General features: G+C 34.6%; 1 protein-coding gene across 21 annotated transcripts in view; it reads right to left on the reverse strand.

Annotated features, from left to right (window-relative positions):
* BBS9 (Bardet-Biedl syndrome 9) overlaps positions 1-20,042 on the reverse strand; it is a 304,545-nt gene that overhangs the window by 235,829 nt on the left and 48,674 nt on the right. For 17 of the 21 annotated variants that reach the window (XR_005855929.2, XR_005855930.2, XR_005855928.2 and 14 more), the window contains 6 exons: positions 16,110-16,291; positions 12,653-12,729; positions 9,760-9,813; positions 6,209-6,311; positions 5,240-5,344; positions 2,347-2,361 (listed from right to left, as the gene is read on the reverse strand). Coding sequence is in view for 17 of the 21 variants with exons in the window: in XM_040690175.2 (XP_040546109.1) it covers positions 2,347-2,361; positions 5,240-5,344; positions 6,209-6,311; positions 9,760-9,813; positions 12,653-12,729; positions 16,110-16,291 (536 nt within the window). In the remaining 4 variants the exon portion in view is untranslated. The remainder of the gene's footprint in view (positions 1-2,346; positions 2,362-5,239; positions 5,345-6,208; positions 6,312-9,759; positions 9,814-12,652; positions 12,730-16,109; positions 16,292-20,042) is intronic. The other 4 variants (XM_040690177.2, XM_025147548.3, XM_046938136.1 and 1 more) reach the window with 1 other exon arrangement.

Here is a 20,042-nt window from a genome sequence, read left to right on the forward strand (position 1 = left end):
GTCCCAAAAGTGGAATAACCCTAGGTTCCAAGGAAAATTCCTGAAAAATACTTGAAAATAAATCCATGACCTTTCAGAATGATTCATTCAAATGTATCTTCACAGTCAGATGGAAAAAATAATTCTTTCTTGATGAAAACATTGTACAAACATCTTAGAAACATCTTACTATTAAACTTACGGAGTACTGTCATCAGGAAAAATTTAGTAACAAAACTAGACAAAAGGATTTTAAGATGTTTTTGTATTTAAATAGATTATGTTCTTCTCATTTCAATGCAACTTCTCCTAGATAGTCTGTTAGAAGTCTGCCTATCTGAAATATTGAAAAATTTTTCAATACTTCAGAGAAAAATCAGATCGAAACTAAATCAAATAGTATCTAGTTATGGAGTTTTCTAGTTGATGAGTCCAAAACAACCATCTACATAAGAAACCAAACCAAAAAGCTCCAGCAAAATTTATCACCACAGTGAAAAGTACTTATTGAAGTATATTCAATTGAAATACAATGTTTGTTAGGTCTGCTAGAGTAATTTTAAGTGGCAGTAAGAAGAATCAAAATGGCAACAATGTGTGGAAAACAGAACTTCCTCAGTTATTTGATATTATCTCTAGTAATGGATTTCACTTCATTCACAGTTGGGATACATTTAATGATACACAATTCTAGCACTGTAATAACGAAAAACTTGAAAATAAATATTTTTGTCAGATTCCTACTGCCATATACAGAAGTAAAACTGAAAAGCAACAGAAATTTTGTAAAAGGTTACCTTATAACAATAGTATTATTTGAAGTAATTCATACTATGCACTTATAATCTATCAAAACAGTTACGTAACACCACAGTTACAATTTCATTTTCCAATCAACTACTTTATCCGATTTTAATCATGTCAATAACAAAACATCTGATGCACATAGTAAGAAGAAAAGAATTCAAGGACAGATCTCTAATTTAGGATGTAAAATATGCAGAAAATCCATGCCTTCTCTGGTACTGATGAAATGAATTTAACCAGTCCAGTGCACCTCACAGTAAACTAAACAAATTTTCCCAGGGAGATTCACTGTGTTCCACAGTATTCTCTTCAGCATCAGCAAGTTTTCACACGGAGAACAAATTTCTTAAAACAGAGAATCTTCATTTTTAGAAAGTCACCCTTTCAAATTACACAAACGTTTTTATAGTATTTTTTTTTAGTTACTTAGGAGAGGAAAAACCTGATGTAGGGAGGTAGCTATTTTTCAAAAAAAAATACCCAAAAACAAAAAACACTGTACTGAGATGGCTCAAGAACCTATTTCTGGTAGAACCACTAAAATATGCAGAAACAAGAAGAGGAAGACAACTGTTAACACAGTTATCTACCTTTCCACTTCTCTTGATACGCTCATTGGAACATCAGTACTGAAAGACAAAACAAACGCATACACATCTAAGCGTACTTATTTTTAGGAGAAAACTGCAAACTAAAGAAATAGTTATCTTTAAATCCATGACAACTTTATTTTCCCTCAAACAGGGGTGAATTTGTGTTTAATACGTACGTACTTTTTAAAGTTGGTAGGTAACTGTACCTACCCAATACATGTACACAACTATACTGCAGAACTATCTTTCCCTTTTTAGCCTATTTATATGTAAAGTACCTTTCATGGCCTGCTCTGTCTTTTAATTGAACCTTTTGTAAATACCTTACCTACCACAATGACAGTTAAGTTTAGTACTGGTTGTGCAAGTTGGAAGTTGCCTTGTAGCCTTGAAAAAGATTTCTAAAATGAACTGCAATGAATGGATGTTAGTGACCTCACTTTCAGAGCTGTTCTGTCCAAACAGCAGAGTTAGCTACAAAACCTTAATGGCTGTTTCATTTGCACACACACACACACAAAAAAAAAAAAAAAAAAAAAAAAAAAAAAAAAAAAGCTGTGATTGTGCTACCCAATGAGTTCTTAGTGAAGGTCGAATAAATAGCTAGAAATACAATACCGAAGGAGCATACGGATGTGTTTTCCATCTCTAATCTCAATATACAAGGTATTTAGTATATTTTGTATATTGTAAAATTTCTGTATGCTATATATGGTAAGGTGTGACATACTTCAGCAAGTGTCTTTACTAGTTTCTGCTTTCCCATGAATATTTTTTTCTTATTTCCACGCTTCACTTACTTTCAAATCTCTCAAATATTCACACTTCTGTAGCACCACCTATCCAAGGCAAGTAGAAAAGCTTACAGAAATAATAGGTAATGTAATAGCTCACTTCCAGATCTGCTTTATTCAGTATATGCTAACTCATGAGACCATTCACGTGTCTGATTTTTCCATTCACTTACCTTCAGGATTGAGCTCTACCGTATAAGCAGCAATAGCACAAAAGGGAGAAAAAAAAAACATAAGATGCTACTCTAATAAGAAAGAAAAGAAAACGTAGTAACAGGTTTAAAAGAAATGACTGTTAAGAATACAGTGTATAAAAACCTAGTATGAGCCAAAAAAAAAGCACCAGACATGAGACCACATTCATCAATAGCACAATTCAATCCAACTGAGTGACTCATATTAACATCCAGCTGTAAAAATCCCACAGAGATGCACTGAATACTGATTTGGCCACAAATATGAAATGTTAAAAAAGAAGAAAAAGTCCCTATTCAGATAAAATAAAGTCACAAAGGCAGTCAATTTTTGTGTACTAGTATATTACTTGAGTATTTATTTGCCTTGTACAAGCAGAATAAACTCTGCTTTTTTGTGTAATTGAACAGAAAAATTCTAGCTTAATAATTTAAATGAATATCCAAACTTTTAGTAAGACCTTAACATTTATGCTCTTCTATTTAGAAGTTCTGTAAATTCTATCACTAAACACTTTTTTCTTTCATTTATTTTCTTCACTGATTTTGTTAGATGTGTTTTCTGGGGATTTTTTTTTACTGGATATAAAGAATCAATCGTATTCAAGATAGAAGGTTTCTAGAAGATAGAAGGTCAACTTCATACTTGCAAAATTCAACCTAATAACTAAAATACAAGAGGTGAAACTAATATCATCTGAATGAAATAATAACGCATTCATTTGGCAATAAGAAAAAACACTTAAATTTTATATTCTCATCTTGGAAAGCACAATCACAGAACTGGCAAAACACAAAGCATGCTTTCAGAATCAGAGGATCCAAGATGCTCAAGAGAATACTACCTATACAATCATAGCTGTCTAAAGCCGTATCACTTTAAGTTGGACACTTACGAAGTTACAGCAAGTCATTCACAAGGCATAAGTAGTCTGAGAGGACTGAACTAGTACAAGCCATTTGTGTAGGCTCTCAAGAAAAAGGGAGGAATATCCTTTTCCTTCCCATCCTCTGCCCATATCTTCAAGCCTAGTCTACCAAGGGCAAGATCAAGTTCTTAAAAAAAAAAAAACCATGAGCCTCAATTTTGTCTAGAAGTACATAAATATTTTAATAGTTGACTCACAACCTAGACTATTATCATAAATACCATGTTTCAAGCGAGAAGCGATGCTTAAATAAAAGCACATACATAGGATAATGTGCATTTCTTTGATGGTAGCTCACTCCGTATTACCCTTCCCTTAGCACTGGCACAGCTCTGTGTTCATGCAAGGAGCCAAATCAGCAAATCTGGCTGCGTAATAACTTCTGATTGTATGAGCACAACAAGGGAGGAGATGCAAAGCCAAGCAGTGAGAAGTGAAGAAAGAACAGGTTGCTTAAACTGGTCTACGCCATGTTTAACTTAACTTGGAAGCCCTGCATAAATACAGCTCTTCAAGTAGTCTAATACATATTCCTGAGGCTGTGTGTAGAAAACTAAATAAACTAGTCTTCATTTATGGATAGCAGGGTAAATTTACATATTCTATTACTAGAGTCACTAGGGCATTATAAAATAGAATGACTTAATTTCTATTCTTTCGGGTAACTTTATTTGTTTAGAATGAATACGTTAAGCTGTTGTTAAAAGGGAAGTGAGGAATAATCACTCCCAATGCTTATTTTCGTCCTCTGTAGGGAGGCAGTTATTGTCATGTTTGTTGGCAGCCCCAGAAGGCTGAATAGTCATAAAGATGTAATAAACTTCTCACTCCAAGAGGTGGTCCCTTAAAGAGCAGAACAGAAGCAAATTGATAGGCAGAGGGAAAGCTGGTACAGCTGCTTCCCAAGCCATAAGACTATGACTTTACACCTGTAAGACTGTTTACATAACTTGATGATGCTACAAAAAATTAAATTAAAGAAGCAAGATGAGGTCTTGATATACGTTATTACACAGAATCACAAAATTGCGGGTTTTGTAAGGAACCTCTGGAGATTAAGTCCAACCTTCTGCCCAAGCAGGTTCTCTACAGCAGGTCACACAGGAAAGTATCCAAGCAGGTCTTCCACATCTCTAGAGAAGGTGACTATGCATCCTCTCTGAGCTGCGTGTTCCAGTGCTCTGTCACCCCCCAGTGAAAAAATGCCTTCCTTATGTTTGTATGGAACCTCCTGTGCTCCAGTCTGTGCCTACTGCCCTTTGCCCTGTTGCTGCACGCCACTGAAAAGAGCTTGGCCCCATCCACTTGACTCCCACACTTCTGATACTTATGAACAATGATGAGATTCCCCCGCCCTCAGTCTTCTCCAGGCTGAACAGTTCCAGGTCTCTCAGCTTCTCCTTCTATGGACGATACTCTAGGCCCCTAAGTATCGTTGTGGCCCTTCACTGGACTCTCTAGAAGTTCCCCATCTTTCATGAACTCAGGGGCCCAGAACTGGGCAGAATATTCCAGATGTGTCCTCATGAGAGCAGAGTAGAGGGGGAGGATCTCCTCATTTGACCTGATGGCCAGTCTTTTTAATGCACCCCAGGACACCATTGGATTTTTTGGCCACAAGGGCACAGTGCTGGCTCCTGTTCACTGGAATCCCTAAGTCCTTCTGGAGAGTCCCTTTTCCAGCAGGTCAGCACCTCCTGTACTGATGCATGTGGCTATTCCTTCCCAGGCGCAGCACACTACACATCCTCTTGCTGAAGCTCATAAGGTTCCTCTCTGCTCAACTCACCAGTCTATCCAGGTCTTGTTGACCCATAGCAGAGCCATCTGGTATATCATTATTTCTTCCATTACTATCTGACTTCAAAAATTTTCAAAAGAAAGCTAACAAGAAACATGTAAAGAAAAGACCTTAAACAAATCTGTAATCTTCAGAGGCTTACCTGTTGGTGTATTACATGAAAACACACAATTTCCTTCTAGTTCCGATGGAGGAAAATTTCCCTTCAAGAAGACAGACAGGACCACAGTTTCAGATGATCCTGGTTCTAAAAAAAATAATAAAAATAAATAAATCAAATAATAGGAGCATCCACAGCAATACAATTTCCAGAACTTCAGGAAATACGTCATGAAATTAGGATAGTCATTTCCATTTGTTTACCTTTATCCAACCCCTTAAACAAAGTACAATCTAGTCAGAAAACTCCAAAGCAAAGTTATTTTATATGGTAATTTTAATATCCCACGAAGCAATCAGCCCTTTATTCTTGTCACACATTGAGGAAACAAAAACTGTCTTTTCAGATTAGAACAGCAAGTCAGTAAAGCCCTCTTTCAATAGGAACCAGTAATGCACATTTCAATCCAAAACTAGTCCCAACTGAGGCAGCAGGACACACTTCTCCATTCCTCAGCTCCATTCACAATCTTCAAAGAAATCCTATCTGCAATCTTATTGGAAGAATCACCAAAAGTTAATAAGTTGTAACATGTGCTAGGCTAGCAAACAGGTCAAGTTTTCTGTACCTGCTTTTAGTTCACCAATGCCATTCTACACAGACAGAACTGGCACACACACACACACACACACACACACAAAAAAAAGCCACCATGAAAAGACCAGACAATAAACTGATTTTCTTTCTCCATCACTGGATTGTCACCCTGCCTCTTCTCACCTGCCACAGATCATACCTTAATCACAAAACCAACTCCATTCTCACACACTTTTTTTGTCATGTTCCACAAATGGAAGAAAAATGCTGCAGAGCTTACAGAAGGCATACTGGTAAATTCTTGCACTGCAGTATCTGCAATGATTCTCTTGATGGAGACTCAACTACGGCTCACAAACATTCTCAGAAAAAGGAATATGACACTGTAGTTTTAACAGCATTACAATAACTTACCTAAATCATTAAAGGTGAACCGGTCACAGGTCACTGCTAATGGAGCTTGGATGCATACTGCCAGGTATGGTTGCTGTGCAGTCATTTTGCTCTGTATTGTTACCTAGTGTGAAGTGAAATACAGAATTATTTAAATCAAACAACAAACTGATTTCTGTTGTCATGGTTTTTTTGCTATTGGTATTCCACATCATAACATCACATATAGAATGGGTGATTAAAGGACTAATATTCCAGTTCCGAGGATTGACAACGTTGCAGAGATCTGCTTCTCAAAAGAGAAGAAGTACATATACCAGAGGACCTCACAGTCAGAGAAGGAAGATATGTCATGGAAGTCAGGGGATCTCTCTCTCACTGCCTGGCAGAGGGGTGGGGGTGCTTCCAAACCGTGCGTCTTCATTCAAGTAGGCCTTTCAGTTTCAGAAACTCTCTCTTATTTTATTAGCCTCAGTTTCAATGAGATTGTATTATATTGTGTTATCTTGCATTACAATATCATAGTTAGTAAAACAAGTTTTCCTCCTTAGATTGTTGCTGCTGCTCCATTCTTTTTTCCCCTCCTTGAGCCCAGCTCCTGTTTCCCTACCCCTTTCCCTTTTCCCCTCCTATTTTTGGGAGCCAGGGGGTCCATGGGCCTACTGCCCCATCACGAGCATAGATTGATCTAGATAACTCCATGACATCTGTAAAACTAACATAACCACATAACTAGCAAAAAGACCCTAAAACCCTGCAATGACCTTTTAAGCAATGTTTAAGAACTTCAAGTTTCAACTGCAGAAACAATTTTTACAATTCTTATTTACTTACAAAATTAAAAAATAAAAAGTAAAAATGCAGCAAAAAAGAGGTGATTTCTCACATTCTCAGTAACTTTAACCAAAGACCATCTAACAACAAACTCCTAGCTAAAATATATTAACATTTTGCACGTCATTTACTTTTATTTTAATGTAAACAAAAATATTGTTTCTTTCAGATAAGTAAAGCAATAAATAAATAAATAAAAGCAAAGCTAACCTAAGAAATTATTTCCTCTAACTACTGAGAACAATTTACTTCTGATTAATTTCAGAGTTAAGTTCTACTCAATCTTTTACTATAAACAAATTTTACAACTTATTATACAGTACACCCAGCACACCTAAATCTTCAGATTACAAGAGGTGGCCTAACTACAAAGCTGGACTGGTACTGGGTGTTTCTACTGTTAAGAGAGAACTGGTTACAAAACCAGTGGTTATCAAAAGACTGCCCTTTAGCGGGTCTAAAACAGAAAGTACAGCGGTGACCTAAACATGGTCTGTACATATATGATCTGCTGTTTATTATCATTTGTTTTGTATTTCTGGTCTACCCGTTAACTCACTACAGGCAGGTAAAATCAGTTTAGGAAAATACTCTATAAAAGTTATAAAACAATTGAAGTGTTAGGAAGTTGGACTACTTTAAATGAATTAACTGGAACATCTAATTTGGCTTAATGGCAATAAGTCTGAGGTACAGACTCAGGCCCTCAGGTCATCCATGGTTTCTTATGGTAGAAAATAAAACTAGGAAGGATCACAAGGAGCTCTGTATGTACATTTTCTGAAAACAATTTTAATAAAAGAAACAGTAAAGAAGAAATCAATAGATTTACAGATCTTATGCTAAATTCACTAAATACAAAAAGACATGAGACTGCACACCTCAGAAAATTTTTGATTAAGACAGTGACATTTGAAGTTGCTACAAAACTTTCACTGCATTACTATAAAAACAAAACAATGCTCTTCACAAATTGCTTTTGGAGATTATCTGCTCTGTGCCTCCGCCCCAAAAGAAGGGCATACAGTTTTAAAAAGCCACTCCTGCCCTCAGCTCAGAATTGTTTCAGGTACATTGTAATTCAGTGAATGCAGCTGTGTAAACCCACTTGTGTTACCTTTAAGCCAACCAGCTGGGCACATTTGCTGACTGCAACCTCAAAAAATTCAGTGCAAGCTAATTGTCTGACTATTTATCAACTTTCTAAAGCAGCTACTATACCCAAATTGGCCATTTCAAATGTAATTTAGGCAATACCTACACATTTTCCAGAGGGAGCACCAAGTGTAATTCATATGGTTACTTTAAAAAGTCAAATCTTCAACAGTCTCTTTAAAGCATGAAAGGGCTATAAACCACATAGAGTTGCCAACATACTTCATGCTGTGACCCTCTGTCTGACTACATCTTTCCTACCTAAATCCCAATCCTCCAAACGAGTCAAGGCATTCAAGTACAGTCTGAGAACCTGCTCAATACTGCTTGGCTTTCTGCTGCACATAGGAGCCTGAAGTGAAAGGAATCCATTTTTACTGTAAATTTTGTCAGAAGCACCTAGTTTCATTAAAATTTTCATTAAAAATTTTGTAGTTGGTGGTTTGATAAATTCATACTTCTCTGAAGGCTATTTACATTATGTATGTTAAGGTAGGCCTATGTAACTGTCTCTTTAACTGTCAAATACAATTTGGTTGAACTTTTGAATTTTCATAGCAAAACCATCTCAGACTTGATCAGAATTAGGGTTTAATTAATTTATCCTCCCTCATTTTGTCACTTGAAAACGTAGAGAAAGATGCTGGGCTAAGTACAATTAAGCTACGTTAATGTAAGGGAGTTCTCTTCAATTACTAGCTCCATTAAGCTCTAAATTTTTCACTCAAAGCAGTCAGAACTTCTCAAAAGCAAAGCCCCAGTTTTCCTCCACTAGCAGTCATAGAAAAGATTCTCAAACTCAAAAAATAGAATTATCCTATGCAATACTGAGAAGAAGCTACACTTGCACACACACTGTGTGCCAGGGAAGGTTCAGGCTGGATGTTAGGAAATACTACTTCTCTGAAAGGGTGGAATGGGCTGCCCAGAGAGGCGGTGGAGTCACTGACCCTGGAGGTGTTCAAGGAACGTTTGGACGTTATGTTGAGGGACATGGTTTAGTGAGATCTATTGGCAATGGGTGGATGGTTGGACTGGGTGATCCTGTGGGTCTCTTCCAACCTTGGTGATTCTATGATTCTCTCACACTTTCGTTATAACCAGAGGTAATAGTTCTCAGGGAGGACTGCAATGATGTCCATTTTCAGATCAGATATTCCTGTGTTTTTTGGTGTTTTTTTTTTGCACAAACAAAACTTACAAAATTGTTTTTACAAGAGAAAGTCTATTCCTGCTTATTGACAACTAAAAAAGCAGCTGAAGGTAGCAGTCCTCGTGTTTTGACTAAATAAATATTTATCTGTTCTGAGGAGTGTTGGAAAAATATTCTTATTACTTCAAAAACAACTTCCTTCCACCTTTTTTTTTTTTTTCGGTAGCTTCTTGATAAATCTATCAGAAATAAAATTCCAAACACTTCTTACTTCAACTTCTTATTTCAAGCAAGATAAACACTTGTCATATGAACAAAAAGAGAACAAATTCTACTCATTTTCATAATACAAGTGAAACACACAGAAAACACTACAAGTTTTTTAAAATTTGCCACCATTATTCACTATGGTTTGAGTCAGGCACAGTACCTTTATTGTGACTGACGGTACTACCTCTGCTTTTACTTCACTGTCAATGGCTTGCTGTGAAGAAAAAGATGAAAACAGTAAATTCAGTATTACGCACGAATGAGTGAACACAATAAATGTAATATTACTTTCCTATCATCAACACAGTAAACGAGGAATTAACTGTAAAGGACTTATCATTCTGATGACAGACTAAAATATACAAAATACATTTCTGAGCTCCTGAAAACGTAAAGCCTGTTTGAAATTGCCTGCAAAAAGGATAGCAATAGTTCATGAATATCGTTTAAATAAGGAACTAATACACTATGATGTATATATGAATATTCGAACTGTTTTGCTTGGCATGTTTCTTTTTTCTGTATATTTATTTAAATTTTGGAAATTCCTCCAGTTACTTATTAAGGAAAGGTGACTTCCAATCTATCAACGTATTATATACAAAACTTAGCATGTACTATAAAATCACAGAGCACAGCATGCAATCTTATAACCATAAATATATTTTGAACTTCAAAAGAAACTATGGCAAGCATTTTGTTACTCATGTTTATGTCTATTTCACTAGGTAATTTCATCTAATGCAAAATTCATCTTGGCACTGCAGTCTGTTTTAATATCTTGTTTTATGCACAGATTTAAATTTGCAACAGGGCCGTGTCAACAGTTTAAGAAGTTTTCCTATTTGTTTAAACTAGTTTGTTTTGAAGAAATACCTCACTTCTGCTGTAATACTAAATTCCCAGCACAAATTCATTCTCTCATGATGGGAGCAATGTTTTCAAAATAATAATGGTAATAAATCTGATGTGGTTTATCCACTCTTTTTCACCTCAACATGACAATATAAGGTTCACATATGCAAAGTTCCTAAGAAGTCAGGAAGGTGGTAGGTTCCTTCTGGTTCTAGAAGTAGGACTCTCATTTGTGCATGGTGTACTTTTTCTCATTGTAAAAACACAGCAACTTTCATATTGGATTAGACAACTGGCTTGTCAAGCAAACCATCTCTGACAGTTACCAGTGGCTGGTCCTAAAACCTTAGCATGGATGCAAAGAGACCGATCCTTGCCCTGGTATACTATATTCATACCATACCACAATCAGGTGGGACTTCTGAATCAGAGGCTGTACTTAGGAGATGGCATTAAATACTCTTTGCTCCTACTACACATCACAGTTTATATCTCTTCACATGAGAAGAAATAGTATTTGCAAGCCTGTAGAAGCCCTAAAATTGTTCTCACATTAGCTTTCACTCATCCTTGTCTATGACAAGTCTTACATTATTTTTTCCTTTCTAGATGGACAGTGAAGGAACATCCAGGAAACTCTTCCCTTCAGGAAACTAAGATATAATAAATAAAGATTAAAGATTGTAGTTAATTCAGTATATTGAGTTACTTATGTCCAGAGCAGAACACCTGCATCTGGAAGGTTGGGCAAATGAGTACAATGTTACAGCATTTTGCAGGCCTAACAATTTTAAGCATTGTGAGGAGATCATGACAGTTAGCCAAGATCATGTCACTCTGTCCTTTTTATTCATCAACTAATCTTTTCCACAGGCAAGTGCTAGGCCATATTATAAAGAGGTCTCTATCAAATAATAGCAACAGCAGGAGTAGTAATAGACTTTAAATAAAGGTATCAAATAGACTTCTAAAGTATTAAAAAGCAGTTCCCTGTGTATTTTTAAAATGGTAGATAGTCATGAAAATTGTTTCTGCAGAAATCAGTAGCTAGAAATGATCAGTTACATATGTTACGGTGCAACGACCATATTCTGAAAGGCTCACATGAAAATCTTTAACCAACAATATAAATTCGACTAAATTTATATTTGAACTGGTTTTCATAAATTATGTATGTATATAAGATCAATAAACTCCAGCTAGGTTGCCACACCAGAGAATATTGAATGACACCCTGCCAGAGATTACTCATTATGATGCATTGCTGAGTGATTACTGCACTGTATCTTTAAAAGATCCGGAGGGTGACACTACTACTTTTTCCTCCCTCTCCCCCCATTATTAGCTGCTTTAACAGTTCTAAATAATACAAAATTATTCCAGATTCTAAGAAAGTCTTTCTTCACTTACTTTTGCTTAGCCAAAATTGAATTGGAAAGGTCACCAAACAAAACATAACGTAATTTTAATTACTCAAGGTAAAATGATTGACAAAAACACGTTTCTGATAGACAACTGGATGCTATGCAGAAGCTCAGTTCCAAATATAAATAAATAGTAATCACTATTTCAGATGTTTCAGCTATGTTTAAAAAGATATAAGGCTTATGCTATATCACATGCTGTGAAATAGGCCAGAAACAAGCGAAGACAACATTACCTCAAATAGCAAGTATGTGTGCAAGCAGTCTTACAAGTTGTTTATACAAAAATGAAGAAACATACCATGTGCTTGCTCGTGCATTGCAAGTTATTAGATTTATAAACATGATGGCTACGATATACACAATACTCCTACAAAAATACCTCACATTTCATTGCCGTTTTCAAACCTAAAAAGTGGAAGTATAGAACTTACATCCGCTTACCCAACAGGCAGCTGTGAACTATAGTAACCTAATATTGCATGTTATTTTATGTATCTAATGTGCTACATAAATAATATCTATAGTTATTGACTTATTTTCTAGTTTTACTTCTCTCACCCAATGATCTGATTTGTTAAAGATGGAGGAAAATCTGACTGAACTCTGCAGCATCAGAAAGTTGTCTCTAAACATTTGCTATAAAGCAAGTTATCATCCATTAACAGCACACTTGCAAGATAAAGAGAAGCATGTCAGGTAGCACTGCTTGCAAAGAGGAGCAAAAAGGGCTCTCAAAAAAGGGTTGTCATTTATTTTTACACATGTACATACAGACTCCACATCCAAGTCCGGTGAAACTTCTGCAGTGACAATTAGATCTCTGTGCTTTTCAGACTGGGGCAAAATATCTGAAAGAAAGCAAGAGAAAAATCAGTAAGCTCTTTTTTTGACAAATATGCACCTCCATTTCTAAATGCACTATCAACAATGCCTGGAGTTTCTGAACAAATGAATTTCCAGGTTTTTTTGTTTTTGTTTTTGTTTTTGGATTTCTATAGACAGCTTAAGCCTGGATTCCATTCTGGATTTCTGACTTATGGAAAGAAAAAAAAAGACTTATATGCACTCTATGACAGGATTTTACATACGCTATCCATGATCTTCAATGGTCCTAGGAAAAATCTAAGTCTTTGGTTTTGCTTTAGTTTTTTCTAAAAAAACAAAACTTTTTTCCACATTTATATACAATAGTACACCTCTAACAAAGTATCCTATCCCCAAAATACAAACATCTCTCACATGGTACACTTTGATCTAAATAATTTCATGATGAAAAAGCTAGGCAGAAAACCTCTGTCCGATAGCGTAGTGTCACTAAAACCAGTTTCAGAACTTCTTCTGCATAAAAAGGTTTACCAAAGTTCTATGTTATATGGGTCTTGTTTACAGTATGTTACCTGATTCGTTTGAAGAATGTTAACATATAAGGTAAAGAATGCTGCAAACTCATTTATATCCACAATGTAAAACCACACATTAAAAATTTTGTAAGAATTCAAAGTAAGGCATCTACATACTGCAAAAAGTTACGTACACTTTTCTAAGCGGGTAAAGGGAGGAGAAAAAGGAAGGGAGAAAGGTCTAGCTCTAAGGTATTTGCATCTTCCTGAAATATACTTCTATCTCTAAAAACTAAATGAGTTGAAAAAACAAAAAAAACAAACAGGAAATTCATATTTGTGGAAGAAAACAAACAGCAAGAAAACTTGATATGAAGGGGAAAGTAACATATTAATTGGATAAATAAGCACAGGAGCAGACTCAGAAAGCTGCAAGAATTTTATTATATGTAGGGTCGCAAAAATAACTCACAACTAGTGGGTCATAATAGCATCTTATGTCTCTTTCTAACAGGAGAATCAAGGGAAAAAAACTCTATTGAGAAAACTAGGAAAATTAAGTTTTCATTTTCTTCTGCTCCATGAAAAAGTTTCCTTTTACTGCAAGGAATAAGAACAGTAAAATCAAAGCACATTTCTCCAGCGTCACCTATTAGCAGTACCAACTGCGCACAACTGGTTCTGCCAATTGCACGTAACACAGAAAAATCCCTTTTACTTGTTTGGATTAGAGTAGATCTTCCTTTTCTAAACCTATTAAACCATTTCTCCTTCAGCAACATCTGATGCAATTTCTGTCATATTGCCATCTTTTTATTAGAAATAGGACAGACAACACAACCAAGGTCTACGTAAAAGCTTCATCTTTTTCTTACTGTTAAACTGAGTCAAACATCTATGGTTAATCACTTAAGTCAACTAAGCTGATGTAAATATCATTAGATTTACGTTAGCTTAACAGTTAAAAAAAAGAAAGGTTTTTAAATTTTTCTTCAGTTTGTAATCTAAAACCTCCTCCAAAACGTATAAAATAACTAAAGTTCAACAGTTTAATGGTCAGCACTGAACAGAAATACATGACTTATTTATGGAAATAGCTGCTCTACGTTTTTCATATGATGACCTAATTCCAAATGACTTCCATTTTTGGAAGTCAAAATGAAACAAAGAAAAATTATTTCCATGTAAGGGTAGGTGTTTTCAAAACAACACCAGCTCTTACTTGCACACATGTGAATCCACAAGACAGAAAAATCAATCACTCATTTTAAAGATCATGTTTAGAGGAACTGAATGGTGAGCATTGTTCAAAGGTATTCTGTATCCAACTAACCACGATTAACAATTATTTTAAGACAGCTAAAGATCTAACATAGTCAAAATGAGACAAATCAAAATCTTCCTAAACAGAAAGCATTCTTCATAATTAAGTGAAAAGTTTTTCTTGCGGGAAAGGCTTTCTAACAGATTTTACATCCAGTTAAATCAAAGCAAAATCTCCTTAGAGTGAATTTAGAGCAAAATCGGAAAGTAAAAGATCAGCAGTACTCATAGGAAACAAGTAAATCTCGTACTATCATTAGAGATCCAATAGTATTATTACAGAAAGTTATAAAGAACAGTTATGGTTTTTTTTCTCTACACAATTTTTTGAGACAAATAAACAAAAGTTTATTCACTTCACAAACAGATGTTTTCATCATGCTTGTCTTTCCTTTGGTTATAATAATCACATGAAACAGTCTTACAATAGATGAAACAGTCAAATATTTATTAGAAGGGCTGTGGTAAAAGCAATGCAATTTTATACACGTTTATGTTTAAATTACTGGGTTTGTTAAAAATAAAAAAATAAAAAATAAAAAAACAGTCTATTATGACAATAATGGACAAAGTTATATGCAGTTACAAAAAAAAAATCTTTGAGTTGTAGAATCAAGCTTATTACTTCAGCTTACAAATCTCTCCTCATTTTCTAGGGATTTTCAACAAAGAAAATGCCAACTATTTCTTCAATGCATATTAAGAACAGGCTAACTATGAGCAGAAAGAGATTTTAAGTTGTTCTATTTGCCTAGGATTTTTTTCCACAATTTCATGTAAAATTGCACGCTCCCAATTCCCTGCACAAGTCAGATCCTCTGTTTAAAAGCCTCAGTTATAAAACAAAAAATTTGAAGGATCTTTGTAGAAAATCACATCGTTATTTGAACAAACTAAGTACAAATTATTAGAATCACAGAATATCCAGAGTTGAAAGGAACCCACAAGGATCATTGAGTCCAACTGCTGGCTCCAAACAGGAACACCCAAAATCCAAATCCTAAGGCCAAGAGCACTGTCCAAATGCTTCTTGATGTCCAGCAGGCTTGATGTTGTGACCACTACAATGAGTTGAGTCAGTTCCATTGCCCAAAGCCTGTTCCAGCACCTAGCGTATGCAATATGTGTAAATTACAGTGTTTACCTTGATCACTATTACACTTTTTATATCCTTCCCAATATTCCTCAAATACAATCACTTTTGAAAGAGGCAACCAAAAAGTTGTTTTTAACAAGTCATTCTTTATTAATTGCATAATGTTTAAGAAAAAAATTGAAATAACAAAACAGAATTTGTCAATACTTCTGTTCTCTCAAGAGCCTGAGAGGTATGCCAGACTGTTGCTCTGAAATTACTGAAATATTCTTGCCTTTAAGTAGTATATGCATTGCCAGTTTTTTTCCTCTAAATCTTTGCAAAAGTGATAATTATGTGCAATTGGGCACCTAAATCTTGTAAATTCCAATAGGCATTATGAAAACGGAAAGAAAAATAAATTGTTAACCAATCAAATGGCAACCAGTTAGTTAAACTAAGTACAACTAAATAAATGTGAGAAGTATACCTTGTGTTATTGTGGCTTCCTTGATGATTTTCTGAAGCTCCTTCATTTCAGCATTGAATTCTTCATAGTTTATTTCCTTAGACTCAACCCTAGGAGCCTGGAAGAGTGAAGGATCAGTACCAAGGTAGGAACACTGCAGATGTCCATTGTCACTCAGAGTAACTATGACACCCTTCAGACCTCTGTATAAAGAATAAAGCTCATTAAGAAATTGTAAAGAATCATTGGAGTAACTATAACATTGAATTTATGCTTATCTTACCCATCTATGTAGAAACGTAATAAGACTTCCTGGTTTTATGAAGTTATTTGACCAGGACAAAACAATATTTATTCTTCAATTTAGATGTGTTTATTAATATTTTTATTGCAATCACACTTAAGGACCACCCTGTGCTAGAAGATTACTTAAGTATCGTCCAGATACCTCAGAATCTGTTTAAAAATGACAAAGGAAAGAACCAGAACAAACAAGCTAAATAGACAGTACAGTTGCATTTTTATGAACAAACTGTTACTCGTTCTTCATTATTTATTTTTTCTAAGGATGGTATGCAGGAAGAGGAATTACCTAAATGGAAAACTAATTAAGGGAAGGGAAAGGATGCATTTAGAACAAATCACTGGTTAATGGAAAATATTCACAATGACGATAGTAGTAAGGACTCTGACAGAATCAGTAGCACCCCTTATCCATTCTTTGACTGCTACTGCATCTACAGTGCCAGCTTGAAACTCTGGCTGGATCCTCCCTGCAGTGTCTTTCTGAAAGGAGACCACATGGATCTGAATGGAAGGTTCCCTTACGCTACACTGGACTGGTACAAATGATTATTTTATTAGCTACACCCTAACCTATTTTCTTTCCAGGGAACATTACTTCAATCTCCAAAATCCCACTCATATTTTGTTTATCTGATCAGGTATGATGCACATAAAACATTTGAAAAGGTATTTAAAAAAATATGGGACAACTGTTACTAACATTTTGTTCAGCTTGAATGATATTCAAAAACAGAAGGGGAATTAAATAGTAAAAACTAGTAAGGATATTAACAGCAAAAAATATGAGAAAGTTAACTTTTATTTTATTTGTAAGGCGCTCAAATAAAATATAAATTTATCTTTACTTTTATAATCACACAACAGTATCATGTTCACACCCATAATATGCTCTTATTCCGTACTTATTACCTTCCATACTTCTAGCAGACACTGCTTCTGTTCCAAGTACAACTGTCCTTACATAAAGCAAATATATATTAAATAATTTCATTCTTAAACACTGAGAACTTAATTTTGAAAAGAATGCCTAATGCATTATCTCACTAATTAGATGTATATAAAAGATTTCTCATATAAATGTCCTTGCCATAGTATGTGAAGAAATATCAGAAAGTATTTTAAACATTATACATTTATGTCATTCAAACATTTCCTCATCAAAAATCAGGTAGTTTAAAAAAAATTATAAACAAAATTCAATCTGGTTTTCTGAGGTGTCTTGAACAAGTACCACAACCAGTACAAACAAATAGGGAATTGCATTCCAAAGTTTTTTAGGGTGAAGTAATTATGAAGTCAAATCAGGTGGTGCTGATTAATTTTGTAAATTGATGGTTTAATTGGACATTCCAAAATGCTTTTTTTTTTTTTATAAAATGCTAAGGCCTGTGTCCAAGTGTTGGTTTCAGGATCAAATATTCTGGAAATAATTTCACTGTAGCTGAGGTCACTCTAACTCTGTACACTTAAAACTACATGTAGACCTGAGAACTCAACTGGAATAAGCACTATACAGGTAAGAAATTCTATAAACTGAGGATTTTGGGGGTTTTGTGGGTTGTTTTTTTTTTTTTTTTCCTAACAGTAAGTATCCTTCCTTCCTTAGTTTGCCTTTTTCTGCAGATGCACCATTAAAACTAAAGTGTCTTCTGGCACAGAATACACGTAGTAGAGACTTAAAACACATCATTTCCCTTATCATATAGACTTCTCTTAAATACAAACAGCCTTCTTTTTGGGGAATACTGTGAAATACTGTTCCTACTGCTACAGAAAAGTTTCCAGCTATCTTCTCACTTTTTTTTTTTTTTAATACTAACATTTACTACAAAACCTACACAGACAGTAATAGAAGCCTGCCTTTGTGAGCACCATAAGGCAGAGGATTCAAAGTCTACCCTAACAAACTCTTTAAGGAAAAAAAATTAGAAGACAATATTGATTTCTTCATAATTTGTTATTTAGTTACAACAAATAGTGTCTAAAATTGTTGCAATAATTACTCAAATAGCTCAGTATATAGAGTTCAGTCATAAGTGAAGAAAGAGAACTCTGACACCTGAACACAACAGAATTTTAAAATGTATTTCCTGGGGCTCTAAATCCATTAAGATAAGAAGGAAAGTCCCATGAGGACATCTGAATGTGAATCAAAGGGCATGAAGCTACATTGTTAGAAATAAATCTTTGATGATATACTAGTAAAGTACAATATATTCAAAAACAGTTGGTAAATACAGTCCTTCCTATGTATCTTATTAATTGGCAGTCATCTGCAGATAATCAGTCTATCAAATAAAATCAGCACAAATAAATTCAGTGATTTTCCTGTACAAATTAAGGTTTCCCTAATGATTTGAAGTTTATGTCAGCAAAAAGAAGCTACTACAGAATGCACATTCAAAAACTCCACCCTAAAATAAACTCACTTTAACCAACTTTCCTGTTAGTCATAGTGCCCTTTAACTTTGCACTAACTCAAAGACAAAAGCATTGTTTTAAGAAAGCAGCATTAAAAATGCTTATTTTCCCTTCAATTACTGTTCTGATTGTTCCTAAAAAGGTCATTCAATGCAAAACATACAAATATTGTAAAAAGCTTTTTTCACAAATCATTCCTTGTTAATGTTCTTCATAAATCTGTACATCAATAGAAACAGTAAGAGAAATATGGCTAACCAGTTGTAACATATGATTTATAATACGTTAATTTCTCTGCTGGAGTGTTTGTCAGCCAGTCAAGATTGCTTTATTTTCTCAAGGCTTTATAACAGTGGTTAAAGATGGCAGGGGGAGGGGGAGTGTACTTAACAGTTTTATAGTAGTTTCCCCACAGCTACTGCACTCATGCAATATGCCTGCAAATGCCATTATTTATTTGGCACATTCTACACATGATCTGGAATTTCAATTACTTGTTAAATTTCTTTTATTATAAACTTTTTTCTTTTTTTCTTTTTTTTTTTTAACTATATATCACACAATAGTCAAAGTAATAGCAAATCTAAGGGGACATTTTAGCAGTGAGCAATTCAAACTATGAAACAAATTATTCTGGTATCTAAAATAACTTTACAGTACCAAGCAACTCCTACTCACATATGGTAATAATTTGAAAAAAAAAAAAAAACCAAAAAAAAAACTATCTTTATTGGATTCTGGGTAATAAGAATGGCATATGTTTTCTCTAGGTCTTCTCTTACTATACACATTGTTGACAACAATTCTTAAAGAAATTAAAATGCTTTGCATGTTTCCAGTTATATAATACCAAAATTGATCACTCAAACAATTGCCTTAGAATTACAGACTCTACTTCAGAGAACAAGCCAAGCCACTTACAAGGTCTGGTTACTTACAATATTTACTGTATTAATTATTTATGTTTATAACAGCAATTAAAATTTCTACCTCAATTTCAGGAGCAGTCTTTATCAGTGATATTACTCATAACGATAACTTCAGAAAACAAAATGGTCTGCAGTGCAACTTTCAGGCCATTGTTGATAATGTATTATTTATAAACCACTGAACTAGGAAAATAATTCCTGAATTTTGCTCAAACATTTTAAATGCAATTCTCATTTTATCGTCCTCTAAAGTAATTTATTGTATGCAACAGCAAAACTACAATTGCACTTCTTTGTC

Source organism: Gallus gallus, chromosome 2 (assembly GCF_016699485.2).
Source record: "Gallus gallus isolate bGalGal1 chromosome 2, bGalGal1.mat.broiler.GRCg7b, whole genome shotgun sequence".
Lineage (NCBI taxonomy): Eukaryota > Metazoa > Chordata > Aves > Galliformes > Phasianidae > Gallus > Gallus gallus.